Source organism: Chelonia mydas, chromosome 6 (assembly GCF_015237465.2).
Source record: "Chelonia mydas isolate rCheMyd1 chromosome 6, rCheMyd1.pri.v2, whole genome shotgun sequence".
In the NCBI taxonomy this organism is placed as follows: domain Eukaryota; kingdom Metazoa; phylum Chordata; order Testudines; family Cheloniidae; genus Chelonia; species Chelonia mydas.
The window spans coordinates 104,354,233-104,379,423 of NC_051246.2; the positions used below are offsets into that span (position 1 = coordinate 104,354,233).

Sequence of the window (25,191 nt, forward strand, 5' to 3'; positions counted from 1 at the left end):
GGTAGCAGATGATAGAACAAGGAGTAATGGTCTCAAGTTGCAGTGGGGGAGATTTAGGTTGGATATTAGGAAAAACTTTTTCACTAGGAGGGTGGTGAAACACTGGAATGCGTTACCTAGGGAGGTGGTGGAATCTCCTTCCTTAGAAGTTTTTAAGGTCAGGCTTGACAAAGCCCTGGCTGGGATGATTTAATTGGGGATCGGTCCTGCTTTGAGCAGGGGGTTGGACTAGATGACCTCCTGAGGTCCCTTCCAACCCTGATATTCTATGATTCTATGATAGAAGGCAATTAGATTAGTCAGGCATGACTTGCCCTTGGTGAATCCATGCTGACTGTTCCTGATCACTTCCCTCTCCTCTAAGTACTTCAGAATTGATTCCTTGAGGACCTGCTCCATGATTTTTCCAGGGACTGAGGTGAGGCTGACTGGCCTGTAGTTCCCAGGATCCTCCTTCTTCCCTTTTTTAAAGATGGGCACTACATTAGCCTTTTTCCAGTCATCCGGGACCTCTCCCAATCGCCATGAGTTTTCAAAGATAATGGCCAATGGCTCTGCAATCACATCCACCAACTCCTTTAGCACTCTCAGATGCAGCGTATCTGGCCCCATGGACTTGTGCTTGTCCAGCTTTTCTAAATAGTCCCGAACTACAGAGGGCTGGTCACCTCCTCCCCATGCTGTGCTGCCCAGTGCAGTAGTCTGGGACCTGACCTTGTTCGTGAAGACAGAGGCAAAAAAAAGCATTGAGTACATTAGCTTTTTCCACATCGTCTGTCACTAGGTTGCCTCCCTCATTCAGTAAGGGGCCCACACTTTCCTTGACTTTCTTCTTGTTGCTAACATACCTGAAGAAACCCTTCTTGTTACTCTTAACATCTCTTGCTAGCTGCAACTCCAGGTGTGATTTGGCCTTCCTGATTTCACTCCTGTATGCCCGAGCAATGTTTTTATACTCTTCCCTGGTCCTTTGTCCAATCTTCCACTTCTTGTAAGCTTCTTTTTTGTGTTTAAGATCAGCAAGGATTTCACTGTTAAGCCAAGCTGGTCGCCTGCCATATTTACAATTCTTTCTACACATCGGGATGGTTTGACCCTGTAACCTCTGGTTTGGGGAGGGGGTGCAGTGAGGTGAAGCACATGCTGCAAGGTCCATGCCTTTTATTAGAAATAGGCAGCTGGGAGGTGATCCAAAACCCACTGAAGTCAGTGGGACTCTTTCCATTAATTTCAATGAGCTTTGGCTGGAGGCAGCTGCTAAGGTACCATGATACTTCCAGCCCCACTAGACACAGACCCCCGATACTGGAAGTGCCTGCTGTTAGGGTTGCCAGGTGTCCAGTTTTCAACCAGAAAGTCTGGTCGAAAGGGGACCTGAACAATGTTGGGTCAGAAGTACTGACTGGACACCAAAAGTCCAGTTACTGCCCACAGGGGAGCCAGAACGGGGTGTGTGTGTGGGAGAAGGCACCGCCCACTGCAGAGTGTGGGTCCACAGCGGGGCACTTGGAGAGAGCTGGGGGCAGCACTGCTGTGAGTCAGGGGGGTGCCAATCCATGCCACAGGATTGCATTTGGATCATGTCCTATTTTCTACCCTCCTCTCTGGCTCTGCCCCCACCCTCCATCTTCGTGGGAAGCCATTCCAGGTGCTTTGAGACATGCGTGACCAGCAGCGGAGACGCAACTGAGGAGAGGTGACTTTGCAGCTTCACCTCCCTCTCTGTGCCATTTGGATGGGGGCTTGGCCCAGCCCAGGAGAGTGGGGGAGCAGCACCCTTAAGCTCAGGTCATGCGTCTCATTGTGGAGCCTGGCATTCAGCTCGCACACCCAGCAAGGGGAGGAAATGGCATTTCCCCCAGCCTGGCCCAGCTCACCCAGAGAGACTGACAACACCCCTGCCCCTTCACAACTGCTACCTGCAAACGCCACCGCCAGCCTGGCCCAGGGCGTCATCAACCCCTGGTGTGTTGTCTGTGCAAATAGGGTGTACTCAGGCTCCCTTGCTTCCGCAGCACAGCCCTCTTTGGCTTCCATGGCCTCACTATTTTCTTGCCTATTAGCTGTTTGGGGGTAGGCTATTTCCAACAGGCTTTTTATCTGTAACCTATAGCTCCCCCATAACCTTTGCAGATGGAATCCTGTTGCTCTGTCACATGGATCTTCCCTATGAAGTTCTCCACAGGAGGGCAGACTAGAGCCCCTAGTGATGTCCTGGATGGCAGAAATTAAGAAATGTCCCTAGTGAGCCCAGAAGGAATATGGGAAAGTTCTTGAATTTACAGCTCAGGTGGTAACTGTCATGGAATAACCCAAGAGATACAGCAGGACACATGGATACATTTGCTTCTGGAACACATGTCCTGAACTTTCTTACACTACCCATCCAACTCAGCAGCTCCCCCGTACTGGAGGAATATCCCTCACCCACTTTCATCCCTCCTGCCTTACAACCAGCACTCCTATCTGTGAGATGGGGGAACACTGCCCCCTACCTCTTGGAACCAGGACCAGATTAAGGTTATGAGGGGCCTAAGGCTAATGGGAGGGAAGAACCTAAGTATGAATTACATATTGCAAAAAAAATTATGAAGTCATCAAGCATTTATCTACATACATATTTATACATTATTTATGTAAAATTAACAAGTTTATTCTACTCTCACCATACTCAATTCTTCAAACAAACAAAAATTTTTTCCTAGCTTTAGCTGTGGCAAAGTCATGAATGATGTCATCGTAATTCAAAGACCAGCCGATTGCATTCTTAATGCTCAAGAGGGACAAAGCACTGAGATGCTCTTGAGTCATGGTGGATTGGAGGACATTTTTGACCCTTGTTAGAAGAGAGAAGGAATGTTCTCCACTACAGTTAGTAATCATTAGTGACAAATACAGTCGTAAAGCAGTTTCAACATTTGGGAAACATTCTATCACATTGGATTCAGTGATAACTCGGTACATCCAAATAGATTTGCTTTCATCATCTTTTCTCTCTATATCTGAGAGTGATGTGAATTCAACAAATTGAAAAAATTCTTTAGTAAAATTTGCTGGAAGATCGTCTGGGTACTTCTGACACAGACATTTAATTCCTTCACTGACTTCAGAACTTGAAATGTTAGGCGAAAAATTTGTCAGTACAGTAAAGCTTTTGTCAATATTTTCGTAAGCCTCGATCCGATGTTCTAATGAACTCTTTAGTTGATGATTGTAATGAAGGTATTAACTCTGAAGGCCTCCTTGTCAGTGAATGAGTGGGCAGTTGCATCGTTGCATGTCTTCTGTGTTTTGCTGTGTTTGGCTGGCTTATATTCATGGTTAGCAGTCCTTGCAGCCCCTTGAATTTCATACTATCAAAACTATCCAGCATTTGTTGAAGAACAGTTCCAAGACTCCTCATTAGCCTTACAGCAATGGAAAGGTCAATTTGAGCACTTTGCAAGCTTAGACAGCACCTGCTGAATGATTGAAGTATATCATTCCAGAGCTCACACAAAATACCAGTTTCCAAAGTGTGCATTGCATCACTCAGGATCTTCACATCTTTTCTTGCTGCTGATTTTTGAGATTCATCATCCTTGATGCTCTCTAGCACTTCAAGGATGTTGGGGTATCCCAGAACAACTGCATTCACAGCTTCAGCGTTGGCACTCCACCATGTCCCTGAGAGTGATTTGGGCACTGGGCATCCCTTTGGTAGTGAATCTCTAAGAATCATCCAATGACTCGTTGATGCAGATAAAAAAATTGTACAATTCTTGGACAAATCCAAAAAAAGAAACTGTTTCAACACAACAATCCATGACAGACTGGCCAACAAGGTTGAGCAAATGTGCAGCACACGGTATGTAATCAACCAAAGCATTGCGCTCTCTTATCTTTGCCTGCATCCCTCAATATTTGTCACTCATATTACTTGCATTGTCATAGCTTTGGCCATGACAAAGGCTGATGTCAATCCCATTTTCAGTGAGGAAGTCGAGTAGGTACGAGGCAAGTTTCTCCCCTGTGTAGCTGGTGATGTTTATGAATGTCATGACATGCTCAACTGGTCCGCTGGGTAGCACATAATGCAAGATGACAGTCAGCTGATCTACGTGACATATCCAGTGTTGAGTCAATGGACTCAGAAAAATATCCCGCATCTTTAATCTCATCTACAATGGCTGATAGTGTCTTCTTTGCCAGCAGTGCAATGAATTCATTACAAATTATGTTTGATAGATATGATGTATGGCCTTTTCCACAATTTGCGTGTTCACTGATGTGCTGAGCTAAGAAAGGGTCGAACTTAGCGATTAGCTCTAGAATGCCAAGGTAATTGTCATTGTGTTTTGACCCAACAGTCTCACCTGAGCCACGGAATGGAAGACCACACTCAGCAAGAAAAACTATGGTTTCAACTATGTGTCTGAGAACATTCTTCCAATAAGCACGAACTTCCAAAAACTGGTTTTCCATTTGGGTATCAATTCTGCCCAACTTTTCTGGGCAACCATGAAGAAGTACAATGTTGGTCGTAAGTTTATTCTTGCCATTAAACAACTGTATGCCAAGGCCAATAGTGCAGTTCTCATCAATGGCACAATAGGAGAGTGGTTTTGCACCACTGTTGGAGTCCGGCAGGGCTGCCTTCTTTCGCCCACACTTGGAGCACATATTGACTGATGCCTCAGAAGATCACATATGCACAGTCAGCATTGTGGGGCGAACAATCTCAAATCTTTGGTTCGCTGATGACATTGATGGCCTGGTAGGCAGAGAAGATGAACTTGCCAACCTTGTGAAATGATTGGATGAAACCTCTGCAAAATATGGCATGGAAATCAGTGCAGAGAAAACCAAGCTGATGACAAACAAACGTGATGGGAGACTCAAGCACTGAGGCACAATCATCAGGGGTGTTGACAATTGGTTGATTGCTCATCAATGATGCTGTCCCAATGACCTACCCGGTTTTCGGAGTGATGATGATGATGATCAGTTCTGCCACTAACTTTCTTTTGGGCGTGGTAGCTGCTAACTGACAATGTATTCTGCTCACTCATTGCACGATTGGTAATGTATGCAGTATTCTTCCAATCACTGAAGCCTTCACAGAACATTCCCCACTTTTTGGTATCAGAAAACAGGAAGCAATAAAAACATTACACTTTCTTCTTAGAAGGCAAATAAATGAACCATTCTCGCTTGCCAATCTGTTTGTTAGGCTTCACATATTCAAACATTGATTTGGTCAGATAACGATTCCGATTGGTGTACTCTCGCTTTGTCAATGAAAAATCAGCATCTACATTCTGGCATTTCTGTGGGACCTTCTCAGTCCAGTACGCAATGAGATCTTGAAGTCATGTCCCGCTCGCCTGGATCACTGGAGAAGGATATTTTTGTATTACTATCGCTGGGAAAGTGTTCTGAGGAGTGGGGTGAGACTACAGCTAGAGAAGTCACAGGAGGCTGCTCCTTTTCATCAGGCGCAGGCACAGCAGGGTCACTTGGGCTGGTATTCGCCTGGACTTCCTCACCACCAGACTTAGTAGCAGAAAAACCTTTAGGAGAGAAGGAGTATCTTTCAGCACTACATCTGGTCTTTGCCGTCTTTCTTTGGCCTCCTTCAATTTCTGCCATCCTCCTTTCTGCGACATGGTTTCTATTGTCCAGTTTAGGCCTACCGTGTACAAAGTGCTTGGGCCCACAAACACTTACTTGGCCCACAAAGACAAAATCACAACCACCATAAATTGAATTCACAATCTTGATGGATTAATTTGTACAAAGCAATATCTAATGCAGGGGTGGCCAACCTGTGGCTCCAGAGCCACATGCGGCTCTTCAGAGGTTAATATGCGGCTCCTTGCATAGGCACCAACTCTGGGACTGGAGCTACAGACACCAACTTTCCAATGTGCCAGGGAGTGCTCACTGCTCAATCCTCTGCTCTGCCGGTGCAAGGATACTTTGTGCCCTAGGCGAAACTTTCACCTTACGCCCCGGAGAGCTGCAGTAACAAAGGGAGTGCTCAGAACTATGTAGCGCAGTCTCTCTGGAGAACTTTGCTCCTCCGGGGAGCAGGGAGGTGAAGGGGGAGAGGGGTCGCGGGGAGAGGCAGTGGTGGTTAGTGCTTGTGCTGTTGATTACACATAAAGCACCAAATTCAAGTGTCATCGTGGTGAGGAGCCCAGGCAGGCAATCACACACACACACCCCCCCCTCCCGGGAAGATTGCAGCTGCAGCAAGGCTGGGCTGGACGCGAAGTGGGATCGGACGGAGCGCAGCGCCCTGACGGAGAGAGGGGAAGCCCGCAGTGAGGCGCAGGGACCTCAGCGGCTCACTCGCTTTGGAGAGGCTCTTCCCTGCATGTTGGGAAGCTCCAGGTGGGGGGGGGGGGGGACACACAGAAGCACCGCCAGATGGAGAGAAGCAGATCGCCGGGGGGAGGGAAGGTGGGGGGGGGGACGACGGAGACAGAGGCGCACCCTGGAGGGTCAGCCTTGCGTGCTCCACCTCTCCCCTTCAGACCCCACGTTCCCTGTCCACTGCGTCCTCTCCCCCCTTCCCTCCATCGCTGTGTCTCCTTCCCTCCTCCTCCTCTCCAGCGTTTTCCTCCCTCGCTCCCTCCCCATAGACAAGGGAAGTGCCTGGGAAATGCAACCGAGACTGGTTGCCGGAGAGCCAGCCCTACTCGCCCGTGAGAAGATGTGCCCTGCCTCGGGTCCAGGGCACGGGCTTCTGATAAAGTGTGAGCAGCCACGCCTTGCCACGGCCCTCTCCCTGGCAGAGAGAGGCTGGAAGTTTCCCGTGGGGGCGATTCCCAAGCCCTCTGATTCCGGCTCCTTGATTTATTTGCTCCAGGCAGAGGTTTTCCCTGGCAGGAGAAAGGAACAAAGACGAACCCTCCTTGCATGCACGGCTGGGTTGCCATGAGGCAACGTGCGCACAGAATGGGACAGAGCTGCCCAATGTAGTGTGTGGAAGAGACAGAGAGTGAGGGAAACCCAGGTATGGGGGAAGGCGGCTTGGGGAAAGGACCGAACTGTGCCCCGTCCCATTTTGGATGAAGCAAAAAAAAAAAAATTGGGGGCACCGCTTTTTGGCGCTCCCAAATCTTGGCGCCCTAGGCGGCTGCCTAGTTCACCTAGTGGTTACACTGGCCCTGCCCCCACTCCACCCCTTCCCCAGAACGTGCTGTGCCCTTCCTCCTCCCCTTTACCCCCCCCCCCCCCAGCCTCCTGTGCATGCAAAACAGCTGATCATGGCAGGCAGGAGGCATGGGGGGAAGGGGAGGCGCTGGGGGCTGGAGCGGGGGAGCAGACAGGAGGCTGCTGACATATTACTGTGGCTCTTTGGCAATGTACATTGGTAAATTCTGGCTCCTTCTCAGGCTCAGGTTGGCCACCCCTGATCTAATGAGACAAAAAAAATTCCCAATGCCTTGCTACCGTCGCTCGGCTGTTACTTCAATATGGAATGGAGGGCCTACAATAGCGCCTAAAAATGGGTGGGCCTAAAGATTAGGGCCTAAAAACAGAAGGACCTAAGGCTATTAGCCTATGGGTTAATCTAGCCCTGCCTGGAACTAGTAACTATTGGGGGTGTGGAACACTGATTCACCCACTGAATTAGCCTCTCCCCCCAAAAAAACGAATGGAAGGGAGATGATACTCCCACACCTTGACTAGCCCGCCCATCTCGCCCTTGTCCAGAACTGAGGGAGATTTGGGGGAGCAGAGAGGTTGGAGAGAGGAACTGAGAAGTAGAATGGAAAGCTGGGGGTCTGGCTGGGAACTGGAGCCTGGGAAATTCTCCTTAGTGGGATGGGGATGGGGCTGCAGGGAAGCAGAGGCCTCCACTGCGTGGGGGAGGCGAGCCAGAGCCCTACAGAAATGATAAAACCAATGCAATAAAGAAAGAAGGGCCCGGGGCTGTTCAGCTGGGGGCTGCTCAGGCTGCGGGGAGGGGCTCGGGCAGAAGGTGAGGGGCCCCTTGGATAGTCTCCCCGAAGGGTGGGGCTCATGCGCCGCCCAGGTTCAGGGGCCCTGCATTTGTACCTTGTCAGCACTCGGGAGACAGGGGGTCTCAGAAGAGCTCTTGTAGTCAGGTCCAGAACAAAACTCAGGGTGTGTGTAAAACCCAGCCGCGGCAAGCCTGTGCTTAAGAGCTTGTAGCTCAGAAAGCTTATGCTCAAATAAATTGGTTAGTCTCTAAGGTGCCACAAGTCCTCCTTTTCTTTTTAATACAACCCACACCCATTTAGTCCCAGCCTAAACTGAATGATTTCCCTTTGATCTCGCTGCCGTTTGGGAGGAGGAAGTGCCAGATTGATACACAAGGGGGGAAAAATTCATTTGATTGCGTGGGGTGGGGGGCCTGTTGCAAAACATCAGCTCTAAAGAGTATCGGGCGCTTAAGTCGCCCAGATTTCTCCGAGCCCCAGGTTTAGGGGCTGAGCGGAGCTTCCCCTTTAAGAGGCTGTTCCTTGTGAATGGAATCGCGCCTCCCCCCTCGCTGGGAGAGCTCCCTGTGCAATTCGCCAGGGCCCCCCACTCACGCCTCCTTCTCCCCTCACGCCAGCAGCAGCAGCAGCCGGGGCCCCTGCCCCTGCCCGGGCGCGCTTAGCGGCAGGCCGGGCCTCCGGAGGGCTGCTCAGGGCGCGGTTGGCCGTGGCCACAATGGGAGCGGCAGAGGGGTGGGAGGAGGGCCGCCGCTCGCGCCTGGGCAGCAGGGCGGGACCGTCGCTCCTGGCGGGCTGAGCGGGAGAGAAGAACCCAAAGGCCACCGAGATTGGGGCGAAACACTTCCAGCCGGCCAGCATCATGTCCACCAAAGCGGAGCAGTGTAAGTAGCGGGCGCCCGGGGCTCGGTCCCGGCCCCTCCCTTGGGAAAGGAGGGCGCAGCCAGGGCTGGGGGGTTGCTGGGGTGTGGCCGGGTGCGGCGGCGGAGGGGCGCTGCACTGTCCATGGTCCTGGGAGCTGGCCACGGGGGCGGATGGCAGGAGGAGGGTGTGTCGGGGGGGATCTATTACACGGCGCCTTGCAATGGATCAGCTGCCTGTCCCTGCGCGCTGAGCTGTGTTGGGGTGTCTGGCTGTCTCTGCAGTGCGATTTATTTCACACAGCTGATGAGAAACCCTATCAAGGGTGGCCAGTTTGTGCTCTGATGTTATCTGAGTTAAAAACCGGAGGCCTTTCTGCCTTGTTCCAAGACAGGAGGAAGGAGGATAGAAGGGAAGCCAGGCCCTGCGACCTAGTTCTGGTTAGGGCCTGGTTTTAGGTGTTTTGATCAGTCTCCCTTGCTGTAAATGGCAGCTGTGAGTTAAAGCTTCCCAGCCTTTGTTCAATGCTGTTGTACATCATTTTCAGTGTCTGTGTTCTTCCCTAGGAAGTCTTGCACTTGGTGATTTTTCAATACCCCTACTGATACTAACGCCAGTCTCCAAACTGTTTTGGTTGCTTTTAATAGCCCTTAAACGTTTCACTTATTGCTTTGCATGCTTACCAATGAGATAATATTTACATGCTCCATTAAAAGGAAAGCAACATAATTATGTGTTGGGGGCGGGAAGGGGAGGAAATGATTGATTGGCTCGGTTTGGCTTGTGGATTTTGTGATAAAATACAGAGCCTAACACTTCTTGATCACTAGCCCTGATCAGTAGTGACCCAAAGTGAGCTGACAGCTTCATTGGCTTGTATGAATTGAAGTGAGGGTTTAGCTTAGGTCCTAGTGTCTGTATCAAAAAGTCACCCAACTAATTGTCTGAAGCGTCTCAGCAGAGAGCCCACAGATTGAACTAACATAGAATGTGATCTTCCCCTCACAGTCTTAGAAGTGGTCTACTCATGAAGAAGCTCGTTGACAGAGCAGGGAAGCTGGCCTGCTGCTGTGGCTCACGCTATGCATCTTCTGTGTATATTCAGAAGTCATCGTTCTCTTGCCTTGTCTACGCTATTGTTTCTGACAATTCCCCACTGCTGCTAACAAACACCAGGGGAGCTCCATTGACTTATACCCTAGAGTGGCTGCTAGTAGCCACTGACATTTTAACTGCCATGTTTTCTAGATCTACTCTGCCAGCGAAGTCAGATGATGGTTATTAGAATGCAAGCAGCTGGCCCGCATCAGCACTCCGACTATTGTTACTACTGTTAATAACTGACATATTTGCTAGTGCAATAGCAGGAAATTTTAAGAAAAATGCCACTGTAGACCAGCACTGAATCCATATAACCTTTTCTCCTGATGCACTATCTTAATGGTGTGTCGGGATTTCTCTTTGATCAAGGGCTTAGAGTGCTTCTGGCCCAGCTGGAATAATTTCATCTGACATTTTGGATGTTGAAATTCACTTCGCTCTTTGGTCCATGTCTATTGATCTTCAGGTTATTTACAGGCCTTTGCCTGATTAGGACAAAGGGGCATCTTTTTTTTTTTTTATTTAAACTTTTGGGGTTAATCTCTTAGTTACAGTAGCTGATATTTTTGTCTTTTAAGTGTTGTGCTGATGGCCTAGATGCATCCTTTATGGAGGGTGCATTTTTATAAATCAAGGGATGGTGTCCCTAGCCTCTGTTTGCCAGAAGCTGGGAATGGATCACTTGATGATTACCTGTTCTGTTCATTCCCTCCAAAGCACCTGGCATTGGCCACAGCATCCCAGACAGGATGCTGGGCTAGATGGACCTTTGGTCTGATCTAGTATGGCCGTTCTTATGTTCTTAAAAATGAAAGAGAATTCTGTAGTCCCTCTCTGAATGATGCAATGTTCTGCTCTCGTCCATTGTGCTGCTTTTTTTCTCTGTCTCTCCCACATTTTCTGAACATCTCCCCCTTCTCATGCTACTCTGTATCTCACCTCTGATTACTTCACATTGATATATGGAACAGTTCCTTCTGCTTCATCCACCCTCTCCACCAGCACCATTTTTGATGTTTTCCCTTGCTGTTATCAGCCTTCACGTTCTCTCATCCCTAATGTTCTTGTCCTGTTCTACTTTGAGCTTCTTTCACTCACTCTGCAGGCTGCTATTTACTCTTTCTCCCGCTTGTGCTGCTCTGGAACCCTCACTTTGGTACCGCCTTCTCCCTGTTTCTTTTAGTTTTAAGGACTTACCCCCCTTTTTTACAGTTTTGGTGTATACATTGGTTTTAAATGGGATTCACTTGTGGACCCAGATCATGGATTTCTCCTCTGTTCCGGTCCTGAAGCTGGCTTTCTCCTCCTCATGATGCTTAAGGTTGGGGCTACAGAAATTCCTAACACACTGAATTTCTGTTTTATAATATGTTTATCAAAGCTTCTCCCTTGCCTAGCTCTTTATGGCATTGTAAAGTGTGTTTATTTGCTCTTTGCATAATTCCAATTCTCTTTCACCTGCACTTTTTGACAAATGGTGATGATTTCCAACAAGAATTATCCTGGCTTATGCACTACTACCAAGCTACCCCTCAAGCCTCAACTGATGCTGCCACTGCTACTGTCCTGCTTGACTGATAGGCAAGAACCAGATTGTCTCAGGTAGGTGCGACAAGCAATGATGAGTCCAGAACTTACCATGAAACAACTGAAAAAACTAAAGTGAAAGAATACATAGACCAGATCAGAAGAGCAAAAATTCCAATCCTAATCATTGGTGATGTGGAACTTCGCAGGAATACATGACCAAGCAACAGTTTGTCCCCTGCTGCTCTGAGCAATAGCAGGTCATCCTATCAAAAGGTGACAGCCAACAGAGGGTCACAGGAGGTCACCTGCTCATGGCACTCTTCTTTATTCTCTACCTGGGTCTCCTTCTGAGCACATTCTGAAAAGTAAAGTCAATGATACTCATCATTAGGCCTATCACCACAGCATTCCAATGGAGCTGAGCTATTGCACAGTATAGCACCCACTGACAGCAAACAACCTGGAGATCACCCGTTAATTCCTTTTTCCTCCAGTAATAAAAACTGGCATCTGCTCATGGTAAGTAATGTTCTGGGAATGCCCACTATCCTCTATTTTCCTGCCCAGGACTTTGAAACAACCAAGGAGACCATCCCCAAAGAATCCAACCTAGATTTTACACTTGTGTCAGAGGCTCAAAGAGGAATTTGGGAGTTTAGATGCACATGCAGCGTGGAGGTAGACATTGAAGCTAGCAGATATTTACGTCAACATTTTAAAACATGGATAGCTAAAACTAGGCTCCTAAATCCATATTTAGACACATCAGTACAAGTGGCCTGATTTTGCTAAAGTGTTGAACACCTGCATTTTCTATTGAAGATAATAGGATTTGTGGATGCTCAAGACTTTTCAAAATCAGTTACTTATAATCCAATGCCTGCACTGGATTTAGGAGCCTATCTTTAGGTATCAAGGTTTGCAATTTGATGTAGTGCTTTCATTGAAAAAAGCTCTCAGTAACCTGGGACATAACAATTAAATTTCTATGGGAGGTGTGGTCTGATAGCAAAAGCAACATGAAGTGACTCATTTTACAAACACAATTATTATCTAGCTATTGCGTTTATGAATGTTCTTTTATGTTGATTGATTTCATTTGGGCACTAACCCTCTTAATAGAAATAAACAGGTTTCCTACTTTGCACAAAACAGCACTCCTGACATGCTTTGCCCTCTCTTGAAAAGAACTGGCTGTAGAGATGAATGAGGCTCTTTAAAATACAGCTTGACTAATATCTCTGGCATTGGTTTTCCTATTTCAGTTATGGACATCTGACTGCGTAGCATGGCACCTGCAATGAACTATAAATCCAGCTGTGAGTTGTTCTTTGGTTGGGAACTCTGATTTGTGACCTGATTATTTTACAAATCTACTAGGCTTCGTATCCTTTACACGAGGGAGACTGGCATCACAAACAACATTTAGTAAATAGAAAAGGCTCTCTCCTAATCTAATCCATGTATTTATACTGTATGACTCTCCTTACCATGGAATCTGAGCACTTACGCAAAGGATGTTCTCTAGTCTAGTTGTCTAACGAGATTTTGGGAACAGGGGTCCATATTCTTACATATTTGTAAAGGGCCATTTACACCTATAAGGCTGTATCAGTAAACAGTAATAACATACGTTATGCGCCGGGAGAATACATGGTGTACTAGAAAAGCTTTATCCATTTAAATCTGAGGTGCCTATTTTGCTCACAAGTGGAGAACCCAAATGCACCAGTTCTGCTAACCAGAATGTCATAGATATTGTGGTGGAGGGAAAGAAAGCCTTCCTTGCCTTGCATAATCACTGAATAAGATTTAACACATTTATTCTGTAGTCATTCAGAACTCAGAACATGATTTTTGCTACTGGATTCTTTAGCCTTCTATTTTGTTGGTCCCACCCATCTGTATATCATTGTATTGAATCCACTGAGTGGATAGTTGAGGACAAAATATGACCAGTGTGACCCACAAGGCCATCAATACCCAGTTTGTTAGAGAGCTTATTCCTTCACTCTCCCACTTCCCTGGTCCTTCTCGCATGAACAGAGAGCAACAATACCCGAAGTCCGAAGGTGCAAACAATTCGATGTTTATTGGGGTGAACTTCCAGCAAGCTTAAATACAAGTTCCTTTTTCCTTATTTTCGAATCCCAACTTACTTCCTGTTTGCCCCTAATTTATATAGTAATATTCTTAGCTATACCTTAACCAATCATTCTACTGAAATTTAACTAACCAATCCTAACATATTGTAACATGATTAGCTAACCAATTATATCCCACCACCTTAATTAGATTACACCCAGCAAAATTAATTATACAGCAGACAGAAACAATCACAGGACCAGACAGAGATTATACAGACAAACAATAGCGAAGTGGGAAAACAATACAGAAGTGAGGATTTCACATCCCAGCTATTGATAAGTGAGTTCTTGCCAGACAGGATGCTATCAAACTAAGTTTCCTTTTACATTTTCTAGGCACTTCCCTTTCTTTGGAGGTGATAGGAATTATCAGGACAGGATTGTATTCAGGACAGGATTGTATTCCTAACAGCCCAATAGCACCTTCTTTCAATGTAGCTAGTTTGGAATGTGAGGATGTGACTGTTCGCTTCCTGGCTTATGGCTGCCTCTGCTGCTTAGCCAAAGGCCTTAGCCTAAGAACAGGGCCTCAAACTGTCACAGTAAGAGAAGGCCCTTACACCAGCAGACAGTGATTTTGATTCTTTCTTTTATACCTCTAGAACTAGCCAAGTAATAAGAATACCCCTAAATTCTTAAAGTACAGGCCTTTACAGACAGGCCTGAATATCTATATCCTAACACAGTTGAATGCACAAATGTAGCTTGTTTGTGCAAAAAATTTGCTAGTGCAAAGATACAAACATGAAAAATTGCACATTGGAAAAAAAGGAGACTTTGAGGGGACTCTTTTTTTTTTAATTATGAAAGTTATCCGTAAAATTAGAGATACAGCCTCAACCTGAGCTCCCCTTTAGGCATACACAATTTTGTGCAGGGGTCATGGGGAAAAAATAAAATGTGATCATGTAATTAAAATCAATATCATAATGCATACATCCAACAGGGCTGAATTCAGGTTGCATAGGCAACCTTAATTCTGGCATTTCCTAACTTTTAAGAGCTTGGCTTTGCAATCTGAATATTTTTACCATAGTTTTTGTATTTAATAAATATATAGAATAGTTCACTTGGGGGAGCTGATCAAAGCAAAATATATACAGTAAATCCGTTCAAGAGATACCTACATTTAGCTGTAGTTTGGCATGTTGTGATGGATGGCCTTACCTTGTTCCTAAATTGTTTTATGTATCTATAGGACAGGATTTTCACCAGTGCTAGCATTGCCCAGTTCTGCTTCCACTGAAGTCAATGGGATTTTTAACACTGACTTGAATAGGAGCAGAGTCAGGTCAGTGCTGAGTGCTTGGAAAATCCCACCCGTAATGTTCCTCATTGCAGAGAGAAAAGTGAACATGCACTTGAAGTTCTCTTGCTTTGTTAAAGAAGAGTTAAAGCATTTAAAATCTTAAGCTGTGCTGACATTTATTATGTCATGTTGTCCACTCTCGGAGAATGACAACAACAAAGTGACATAGTGAAGTAGCATCAGTATTTCATATTAACAAAAATGTTGACCTTTTCTATAGCTATAGTGTATTTGTTTGCTGTGGTATTGTACAGAAAATAAGGGTGCCCTCTAAGCTTAGGCCTATAACTGATTTACATGCTGAGCTTTCTTTACAATTAACCACAGAGTGACTTTTATGGTAGAAAATAGAAGACCAGCAGTCCATTTGCAGGTATTCTGTCATGAATAGGGAAAGGAACTTATTAGAATAAGGAAAACGCTATGCTTTCTAAAGCTACGATTTCTCTCCCTGCACTTCACTGTAGAAAAGCCGCTTTGAACCATCCCTGACCCCACCCCGCCTCTGACCAGGCTGCCTGCTATAGATGTAAATAAACTGTACACAGTCTTACACAATTGATTCACTACATGGCCTAGAGCAAACCACTGAGTTTCTCTTTGCCTCAGGTTATCCATCCATAAATTGACTGTAATAATACTTATCCATCTCACGTGAGTTTTGTGTGACTTACTGAATAAATAATTATTACTCCCCCTTTTTGACCTAAGTGGCTAGTCAAAATGTGGAACCCTGTACATGTTCCAGTTGGGAGGAGAAATTGGTGGTAGTCAGGTATTTCTTGGATACAGTTTATTTTGTTTACAAAGAATGTACAAAGTCCTGTGTCTCTGAGCGCAGAAGGAAACAAACAACTTCTTTTGCTCACAGCACCAAGAGCACTCTTTTGAGCCTGAGCCTGTGACCCAAAAACCTCTCCCTAGATTTCTTCCCGGGTTAGCTACATGCCTTCAGCTGCTGCTGCAGGTGCTCTCTCACTCAGTCTGTTCTTGGCTGACCTTAGTTTCTGTGTGATCTCTCTTCCCTTATACCCACACACCTATCCAAAACAATACTCAGACAGGAGCTCCCTGGGTTCACACACACCTTTTGTGTTAGGTGGGGCTTATGCATATAGTTATAGTTCACATCTACCAATCTCAATGAGGTTTGAACTCAACCCATGACAAGGTTTCATCCAGCTCATAACATTATAAATGAGGCTTGAGATCCATGAATGGAAAACACGAGACAGGCACTAAGTGTTTGACCTTTTAGCACAGAGTAGGACAGATTTAAAAATACTATATAAAATTTTCCCCTTTTCTTCCTTCCTTCATCAGAGTATTCAGTTCATTCAGCCACTATAAAGATTGGAAAGACTTGTCTCTTAGGTTTAGCTCACTGCATGAATTTTAACAATACAGTAGGGGTAGAAAACTGATATGGTGTCTTAACCTGAACTAAGCTAAATGAAAGTCTCTGTGTTTTTTGTTTTTGTTTTTTTAATCCAGTTGCTTCCAAGATCCGCTACCTACAGGAATACCATAACCGCGTTCTTCACAACATTTACCCTGTGCCCTCTGGAACTGACATTGCAAACACTCTGAAATACTTTTCTCAGACTTTATTGAGGTAAGTTTTAAATTATGCTCTTCAAGAGAAAAAATGTTAGGGGATATGTATTGATTTCTTCTTGGTTAATGGATCTTATGGATCAATGCTCAACCAGAAGGAGTCAGAGATCAATTTAATTAAAAATATGGTATAAATAAATTACAGCATTGGCTGTTGCCCAATTTGCCCAGTTGAGCTGCTTGTTGAGTGGCTGATTCTAAAACAAAATCTGGTTTGCTTGGACCTATTCTAGGTTAGTGGAGTGCACACATGTGCTTGAAGTAAAGAAGAGAGAAGGTTTCTATAAAATTTCACAATTTTGACTGTGACCGCTCTGAGAATCCTAAAGCTGTAGGATCCTACTGAGATGAGCCTGAGCAGCAGAACTAGAAGCTGAGCTGTCCCATAGTTCAGTGGGCTTTCAGATCTGGATTTTGGTTCAGCCTATTATAGCAATGGGCATAGGCACAAAGTTTGGATCCAGATCTGGATCTGAATGACATTAACGGTTCAGAGTTGTTCTGATCTAGGGATTTGGTTTAGTCCACTCTAGTTGCAATATAAAAACAAATAAGTTCGAAGTATGATTAGAGAATAGGTTTAGATAGGTGATATCACCTTTCAACTTGTTAAAGAGAGCTGTTATAGGTTTGGGATTTCATTAGGAACATTACTTATATTTCAATTTTCCCACAGTATAATGGATTCATTGACTTAAATTTTCAAAGTGGCCTTGAGATGGCCTTTGACATTGCAGATATAATTTTTGTATGCCTACATTTTTGTGGCATATTTTTTCATATGCAGATATTTTTGAGTTCACAGTGCATTTTTGTGTATAACTACCTGATTTGCACCTACAAAAATATATACGCTTTCAGAGGGTGCTTTGGAAGTTTGGCCATTTGTATTGTCTTGGAGAGAAGAAACATTCTCTCTTGCTCTAAAATATGCTAACAAGCAAGTATTAAAGTTGAATGAAAAACTCATTGTGAGCCCACATTCAGAGACCATGGAATTCAGAAACACTCCACGTTCTGTGTTAACAGGAAAAATACGTATGTAGAAATACACGTTACCTGCAGAATCCCTTTTTGGCTGCAAACTCGCAGGAGCTGTGTTTATACTTCACATTCCCAGATTTAATGAATAGAATCATTTAACCATCATGAATTTTTAGCTCACTGAATATTTTAGGGTGATGAACACACTTAGGTCCAACAAATGGAATGATGTTCAATTAATATGTTACATTAATAACCAAAAAATCTTTAGCGGGATACTGAGAGTAGCTAGGAAATGTGGTTCTTATTCCATGTCAGCCATGTCAGTGTATTTTTAATTGGCTAATCAAACAATGAAAACATTTGAAAATCAGACAAACACTGCACACAAGACTCTGTGTGCAGCAAAACAGCCTCAGCGTCAGCTGAGTGGGCCTCCCAAGCTATTCAGCCATGCAAATTGTCCTGGATTCTGAGCACGTACTCTCCCTCTCACCTCTCATTAGTGACTTGCTCAAAGGTATACACTAGGATAATCCCCATTTGGGTGGAACTCCATCCGTGGCAGCACCGTTGGAATTTGCAGCATAGAAAAAGTGCAAAAGTTTTACCAGTGCGTCACCTAACTCTGTGCAGAGCAGTACATTGCATAGTGTATTCTTGGTGAGAAGTTCTTCACACCTTATGAGCATTCATGTTGCTGGGCTGAGTGAAGCAGCTAGTTTTGTAGGTTACAAAAGCAGAATTTAGAGGTCTGCACAACTCTTTTATGTGTGGCTGTTTTAAGTCTGCAGAATTGTTAATTCCATATGAAGGGAGCAATTCCATTTAACTTCTTTATTTCATGCTAGAGGTTGGACTGAACCAAAATCCTGGTACTGATTACCCTGACCTTGATAAGATTTGAGGTGGTACTCACAGTGTATATTCAGATTTGGATATAATTTCATAGATGGCCTCTTTCTTTATAATGGGCAAATCAAAATGCTGAATCTGAACATCCCCCAAATTAGGGAGAGGGCATTAGAAATCCAGCCCTGGATCCAGATCTGAATTTCATATAGTCCATTGCCTGTATCCTCAAAATAGACCAGATCAAATCTCTAATCCAGACCTCCTTTAACTTTGGAGTGTTTGAAATCTGGTTCTGGACCTGGGTGCTGTGGTGTGAGCCCACCACAACTTCACGCACCTGTTCACACCAAGACAGGGATTAGACAAAACATCTTACCCTACACTGAGTGTGTGGCAAGTGGAAAGAAGGAAACTCCTGTCCAGTGCACGGAATTCCCCTTTCAGGGATCTTAAGTCGTATTATCCTAAACAAACATCTCAAGACCCTGGTTTGCTCAAGATTTTGTTCAAGAGTTTCCCTGAATGGCTTGCATCCCAAGCCTTCTTTCTGCCTCTCACACTATCACCGCATCCACACTCATTATTGCACAATGGAGTATAAACACAGTCAAATATACCCCATTCAGTTGTTAGCATACTAGGCCTTAGCAGGTGTAGCTTTTGCAACCTGTTGTACCTTGACAGTACAGTTACTTTTCTGTGTTATAAACATATTGTCTTAGTTCTTCCATGTGGGGCAGTCCCACTGTTTTGGGTCAAAGTCATATCTGGTGTAATACCAATAGCTTCAGTTTAGTTGCAACAGGGATTAACTTGGTCCTTTCGTTTATATACATTCAATGATGTAACAGGCTCAGGGGTGGGGGTGGGAAGAAGTGGCTATGGTTGAAAAAAGTGAGGCATTTACTTTTTATGAATAAACATCACATAAAATCACCATACACAATGCATAACATATTGATTCATTTAGCTCCTCCTCAATTTTCTCTTTGGGCAGAAGCATTTCTTTACATTACAGCATGAATTTAAGTTTCATGCATTTCTCATTTCCAGCCTTTGCTCCCTCACTTTAGGATTGACCTAAAACATAATAAACCTCTTATAGAATACCTGCTTCTTTCTTGTTTTCTGAGGAAAAAACTCCCTCTGTGCATTTCTTAACTATAGACAAAATTATTTATTTAATGAACAGTTATTAATGCACAAGATATTTTTTACTGCTTTTCCTGGGTGTGGAGAGATGCAATTTCTCTGGCACCATTTCTCAAAGAAACACCTCGGGAAGGTAGTAATTTGGAGAGTGGCCTAAGTTGCAGCAAGGGAGCCCAAACTTTGACCAGTTAAGAGATGCATTGGCAACTCATTTGCATACAGTGGGACAGATTCAGTATGGAGGTGCCTGCAGATACTACAGGTCCCAGTGTAGAGTGCTCCATATTGAGTAGAAAAGGGAACGAGCTACAGTGGCCAGATCTGAATCTGCAGCCAAACTTTCTCAGAGTTCAGGATTGTTACTGGATCTGGAGTTTTGACTGGTCGCATTATAGAATTTGGGGTCAGCTGCATATCCAGATCCAGAGATCCTCTGAGTTTGGGGGTGGTAGGAACTGGGGCTTTGGTAGGGGCACATCTCTAATACCTGAATTGAATAGAAGGCCTCTATGATCAAGATGGAGTATTGTATGCTGGGACCTGTAGTCTCCATGAATCCCACCTTTATATTAAGGAAGAGGGAGGCCCTGAGATGAGTGTTAGCCATCACGACCTTACACTTTCCAAAACAAGGATTTATTAATGCTGTAATGTCCCTCCTGGAAATATTGCTCCCAGGGGCAGCACTTCTAGGGAGTGACGTGTTGGCAAGTGAAGGAACTGAATTTGGTGGGTAACTGGGTAGCATCTGTTCATAGAGAGGGGTTGAATGAAATTTAATACCTCCACATCTCAAATCAGAAGCTGCAAAATGTATCATATGAAAGTCAAATTTAAAAAAGCAAATCCAAAAAAGAGGAATCAGCACTCTGATAATTCACTTTTAAAATCCTAATAGATCTTGGTTGGTTTACTGATATGATTTCATAAAAACTGACAGAACAGTCTTGTTACCACTTTTCTTAGACTGGACATTGGGTAACAGAAACCAAAATAATTTACAGGCATACAAGGCACAATAAGAAAAAAACAACTATGCAGTAACTTTTCTTAGGGTAGATTATATTGCATATATATAACATCTGCATACTTGACAGATCAGGCATGCCTGACTATAGCCACCTTTGCTCAGAGATGTAATTATTAAAATTTTTATATATATGGCAAATAAATCAGGCCCTCTCTTGCAAACACATAAGCATGAGTGAAACTTTCTCATGTGAGTTGTCACACTGACTTCTATGGGACAACACGCGAGTAAAGTTCACGTGTGATTAAGTATTTGAAAGATTAGGGCCTGAATTCTGTGTAGGGTGGGTGGAATTTTCAAAAGCGCTTACCATTGACCTAACTCTGCTCCACTGAAGTCAATGGATGTTTCAATGCCACACCTATACTTTACTAGTTTTAACATTGACTTCAATGGGAGTAGTGGTATGCCAACACTGGCCACTTTTGGAAGCTCACCCTACAGGTACAGTACATGTAAAACAAGTTGGTCTATTGTTTAATATATTAAAATAGTATACGATACTTTTATAGGAGCATGAAAAAGTTTATTAGCTAACCCTGTAATGCATATTCATTTTCTGTTAGGCTACCCAAAATAGACCTTTGTTGCTTAAGCAGCAATTTATTCTATTTTTAAAATTATTAATCATTTCAGAACAATTGGACTAACGTGTTTATAACAATTTTAAAAAGACATAGCAAGCTGGTTGATTTTTAGTCTCTATTTTGATGCCCACTAAACCATTTTAATTTTTGAAATTATCTTTCCTTTAGTTTGTAGTGAGTTTTGTTGAATAATAACGTAAGTAGCAGCAGGAATGTATGATAACACACTGTCTGATGTGCAGTTCTATAACTGGTATTGCTTGCTTAGCCCTTAGATTGGGAAGTACCTATTTACCAAAAGAGTGTTTGTATTCATAAAATAAAATGTTTCCTCCCCAAATATGGGCAAAATTAGAAACACACATAAACAACCATTATCATTAGCTCTCAAACATATGCTAAAGATCATCTACTATATATTATTTTATAGCTTCTCCAAATGTAGTTTAGTTAACATTTTAGAAATATTATATTATTTCTAAATCCATGTGCCTGTTTAAACTTCATTATCTCAAATGATACTGACGGAATGTCATGAAACAGTATCATAAAATACATACAGACATTATTTTGATGCGATAAACATGTGATTTTTAAGACTATCTTAACAAACCCACATGTTTATTCTTTGCTAAAACATGTTTCTGAAAGTGCCACACCTATATTTTACAAGTTTTCACTCCCTTGGTTCAAACAATGTTACTGAAAAAATATTTCCCCCAAACCTTCTCAGAAGCAAATTCTCCAGCTATTTGGACACAGCTATTCTTTTCATAGCAAACAGCTCAATTCCCAAATTCTGCTTAACTGTGAAACATGGGTATGGCACTGAAACATGCATTTTTATATTTTTGCTCCTTATGAACCAGATAACACATGAGATGCAATGAAAATTTTTACAAACGGCAATTTTTAATTTTACTCTCTTGAAGCGTGGAACTGAATGGTTGCTAGATTTGCCAACATACTGGTATTGGTAGAAATTGCATCTTATGTGGGGTATATCTGGTGTTTTATTATTTGTTTTATAGTGTCATTTCAATGTAATGTGCTGTTCTTTGTGTCTTTGTTGTCTCTTTTTTTTCTTTGTCCCCCCAACAGCATTTTGTCCCGCACAGGGAAGAAGGAGAATCAAGATGCCTCCAATTTGACAGTGCCCATGACCATGTGTCTTTTTCCTGTGCCATTCCCACTCACCCCATCTCTAAGACCACAGGTCAGTTCCATCAACCCTACTGTTACTCGCTCCCTCCTTTACAGCGTCCTGCGAGATGCTCCATCTGAACGCGGCCAGCAAAGTCGTGATGCTCAGTTATCAGACTACCCATCATTGGACTATCAAGGACTTTACGTGACATTGGTGACTCTGCTGGATCTAGTTCCTTTGCTACAGCATGGTCAGCATGGTAAGCAGGTCTTTGAATCCTTACCGTACACGTAGATCCCGTGCTTTGAATCCATGTGTGGTATGTAAGGCCTGGGCTACGCTACACAGTTATGTTGATGTAAGCTGCCTTGTGTCAACCTAGCTGTGGAAGTGTCTACACATAAATTTGGCTCCTGCCGATGTAAGCGCCTCTTTATGCCGATTTAATAACACCACCTCTCTGAGTGGCATAGAGTCACAGTCAATGTAATTAGGTTGACGCAGTGTCAGTGTATACGCTGTGTTGGTTAAATTGACTGTTCCTGGCTTTCAGGGGACGTCCCACAATGCCCCACACTGACAATTCAATCGATACAAGTGCTCCTCGTGAGGAGGTGAACTGCTGACACAAGGACCCAAGTGTGCATGCACACAAGCGATTTAATAAGTGCTGATGTAAGTTAGGTCAACATATTTTGTAGTGTAGACATGGCCTTAATAAAATAATAGAGATGGGCCTAAACTGATCTAGATTTTGAACCTATTCCAAAATGGAAGTATTGGCCTTTTGGTTTGACTCCATTGAAGAGTCAGGGCCTATTTGCAAATTGTGGACCTGGCTTTGGGTTTGGATTCTGGAGCCCACTAATGCTCAGGGATGTGAGGATCAGGCCCATCTCTGAGTAAAATGTAAAGTGGATTTGATAAAAGATCTTAACAACATTTTAACAATGTAATAGAGACTGGTTTAAAATGTAACTGGGTAAAAAGAAAGGATTGTAAGTCTGAATATACAGAAATAGGGGTTTTTGCACAGTGCTTTGAATCATCTCATCACAAAATTTATTAGATTTTGGTATCATGTTGCTATTTATATTGTTCTTAGTCAACTCCTCCAATATTCAATTTTGTAGACTGTGGTTATCTTTACTGAAAGCCTGGGGCCCAGTTCTCCCCATCTCAGGATAGCAGTATCTATCTTGATTTCAGTGGGTGTTACTTTTACACTGTGGTGGAGAGAACTGTGCTCTAGGCTGCTAAGTTTTGGTAAGTATATGAATTAATTTAGCAGGAAAGAGTTCCCTGTTGCTTTCAGAATTCCTTTTGGATTGATATCATACTTTGAACCCAGTAGAGATGTAGAAAGAGATGATATGATGTATGTACAGTGGATTAAAATTTGCAATGAAACTTGTAATTTATTCCTTCCTTCAGCTTAGTAATGTTTTTAATAAAATTTAGTTATCAGAACAACTTAGATCTGTTGGATAAGAACAATGCTGTTGTGCCTTCAGCCAGACCACTTGTGTTTTGATCCTGTCAGATTTCACAAGCTAGGCCACGCTTGTACTTAATACTTTTTCTGCAAGATGCTGAGCATTTATTGCAAGAGAGAGGCACTCTGCGTCCTGCAGTATCTGGGCCTTGCATGGAGGACCTTTGAGGAACACTAAAATGGAATACAGTAACGATTGTTAGAGCTTATAGAGTGCTTTTCGGCCATAGATCTCTAAGTTCTTTACAAAGGTAGGTATAAATATCCCCAGTTTACAGATGGGGAAACAGAGGTACAGGCTGCCTAAGTGACTTGCCCAAGGACACACAGTGAGTTAGTCGCAGAGCTTGGACTAGAAACCCAGGTGCTGCAGGAGGTGGTTTTTGTGATTCATAGGAACATAGGAATTGCCAGACTGGATCAGACTCAAGGGTACCTCTAGTCCAGTATCCTGTCTCTGGCAGTGGCTGGCACCAGATACTTCAGAGGAAGGCAAATGTGGGAGAATCTGCCTCCCTCCTCACAGGTCTGATCCCGATATCTAAAGATTGGCTTAAGCCCTGAAGCACAAGGTTTAATATCCCTTCCACAATTTTGGGTATAATTAATTATGATAACTCTGAATATACTTGATATCCATATAAATATCCAGTCTCTTTTTAAATCTTGGTGAGTTCTTGGCCTCAATGACTTACTGTGGTAATGAATTCAACAGTTTAATCACTTGAAAATACAGTGACATTCTTCCCTCTGAGTCAGCACAGAACCAGTGCCCCAGTCTGGTGTTCTGGAGGCACTTTGCTGCTCTTTGAATGAGATTTAAAACTTAGGTTCTGATTTCCTGTGGCTATGACAGCTTCTACGGCACTCTTTGCAAGAATAGGTCGGTTAATATACCAATGTCCTGGCCAAATTCTAATTTTGATAGTGGCATTCTCCCTACCTAAACCCACGCCCCCATCCATGCTCCTGTGCTGGTTTCACAGAGTTCATTTTCCCTCTAAACTGTTGCTATTTGCTGTTAAACAGCTGCCTCCTTCCACCCTAGAAGGAAATTCATTATAATGGTGGGTGAAGTGATTCCTGTGTGTTGTTTAAATATCAACTAAATTTCTAAACAATTTTGGGGAGACAGGCACAATTTAAGTGTAAGTTATTATGATAGTTTTGTAAACAGTCCATAAACCAAAAAATACATCATGTTTTTTTCTAATATAATGATGCTCTGTTTATTGAATTTTCTTTGACAGATCTTGGACAGTCAATTTTTTACACAACCACATGTTTGCTTCCTTTTCTCAATGATGACATCCTGAGTACTTTGCCTTATACAATGATTTCAACATTAGCCACTTTTCCACCATTTCTGCACAAGGATATTATAGAGTATCTCAGTACCTCTTTTCTACCTATGGCTATAT

The 25,191-nt window shown here is 43.6% G+C and overlaps 1 protein-coding gene and 1 pseudogene across 15 annotated transcripts in view; one reads left to right on the top strand and one right to left on the bottom strand.

Moving 5' to 3' along the window:
- Window positions 1-3,710: 3,710 nt before the first annotated feature.
- On the bottom strand, window positions 3,711-4,662 carry LOC114020383 (annotated as a pseudogene).
- Window positions 4,663-8,373: 3,711 nt separating this feature from the next.
- UNC79 (unc-79 homolog, NALCN channel complex subunit) overlaps window positions 8,374-25,191 on the top strand; it is a 150,642-nt gene continuing 133,824 nt past the window's right edge. For 2 of the 15 annotated variants that reach the window (XM_043549109.1, XM_043549112.1), the window contains exons 1-4: window positions 8,471-8,839; window positions 16,398-16,518; window positions 22,230-22,534; window positions 25,021-25,191. In XM_043549109.1, coding sequence (XP_043405044.1) covers window positions 8,818-8,839; window positions 16,398-16,518; window positions 22,230-22,534; window positions 25,021-25,191 — 619 coding nt within the window. In that variant the 5' untranslated portion in view covers window positions 8,471-8,817. Of the gene's footprint in view, window positions 8,840-9,119; window positions 9,257-16,397; window positions 16,519-22,229; window positions 22,535-22,612; window positions 22,951-25,020 lie in introns of those variants that run through there. The other 13 variants (XM_043549106.1, XM_043549110.1, XM_043549107.1 and 10 more) reach the window with 11 other exon arrangements.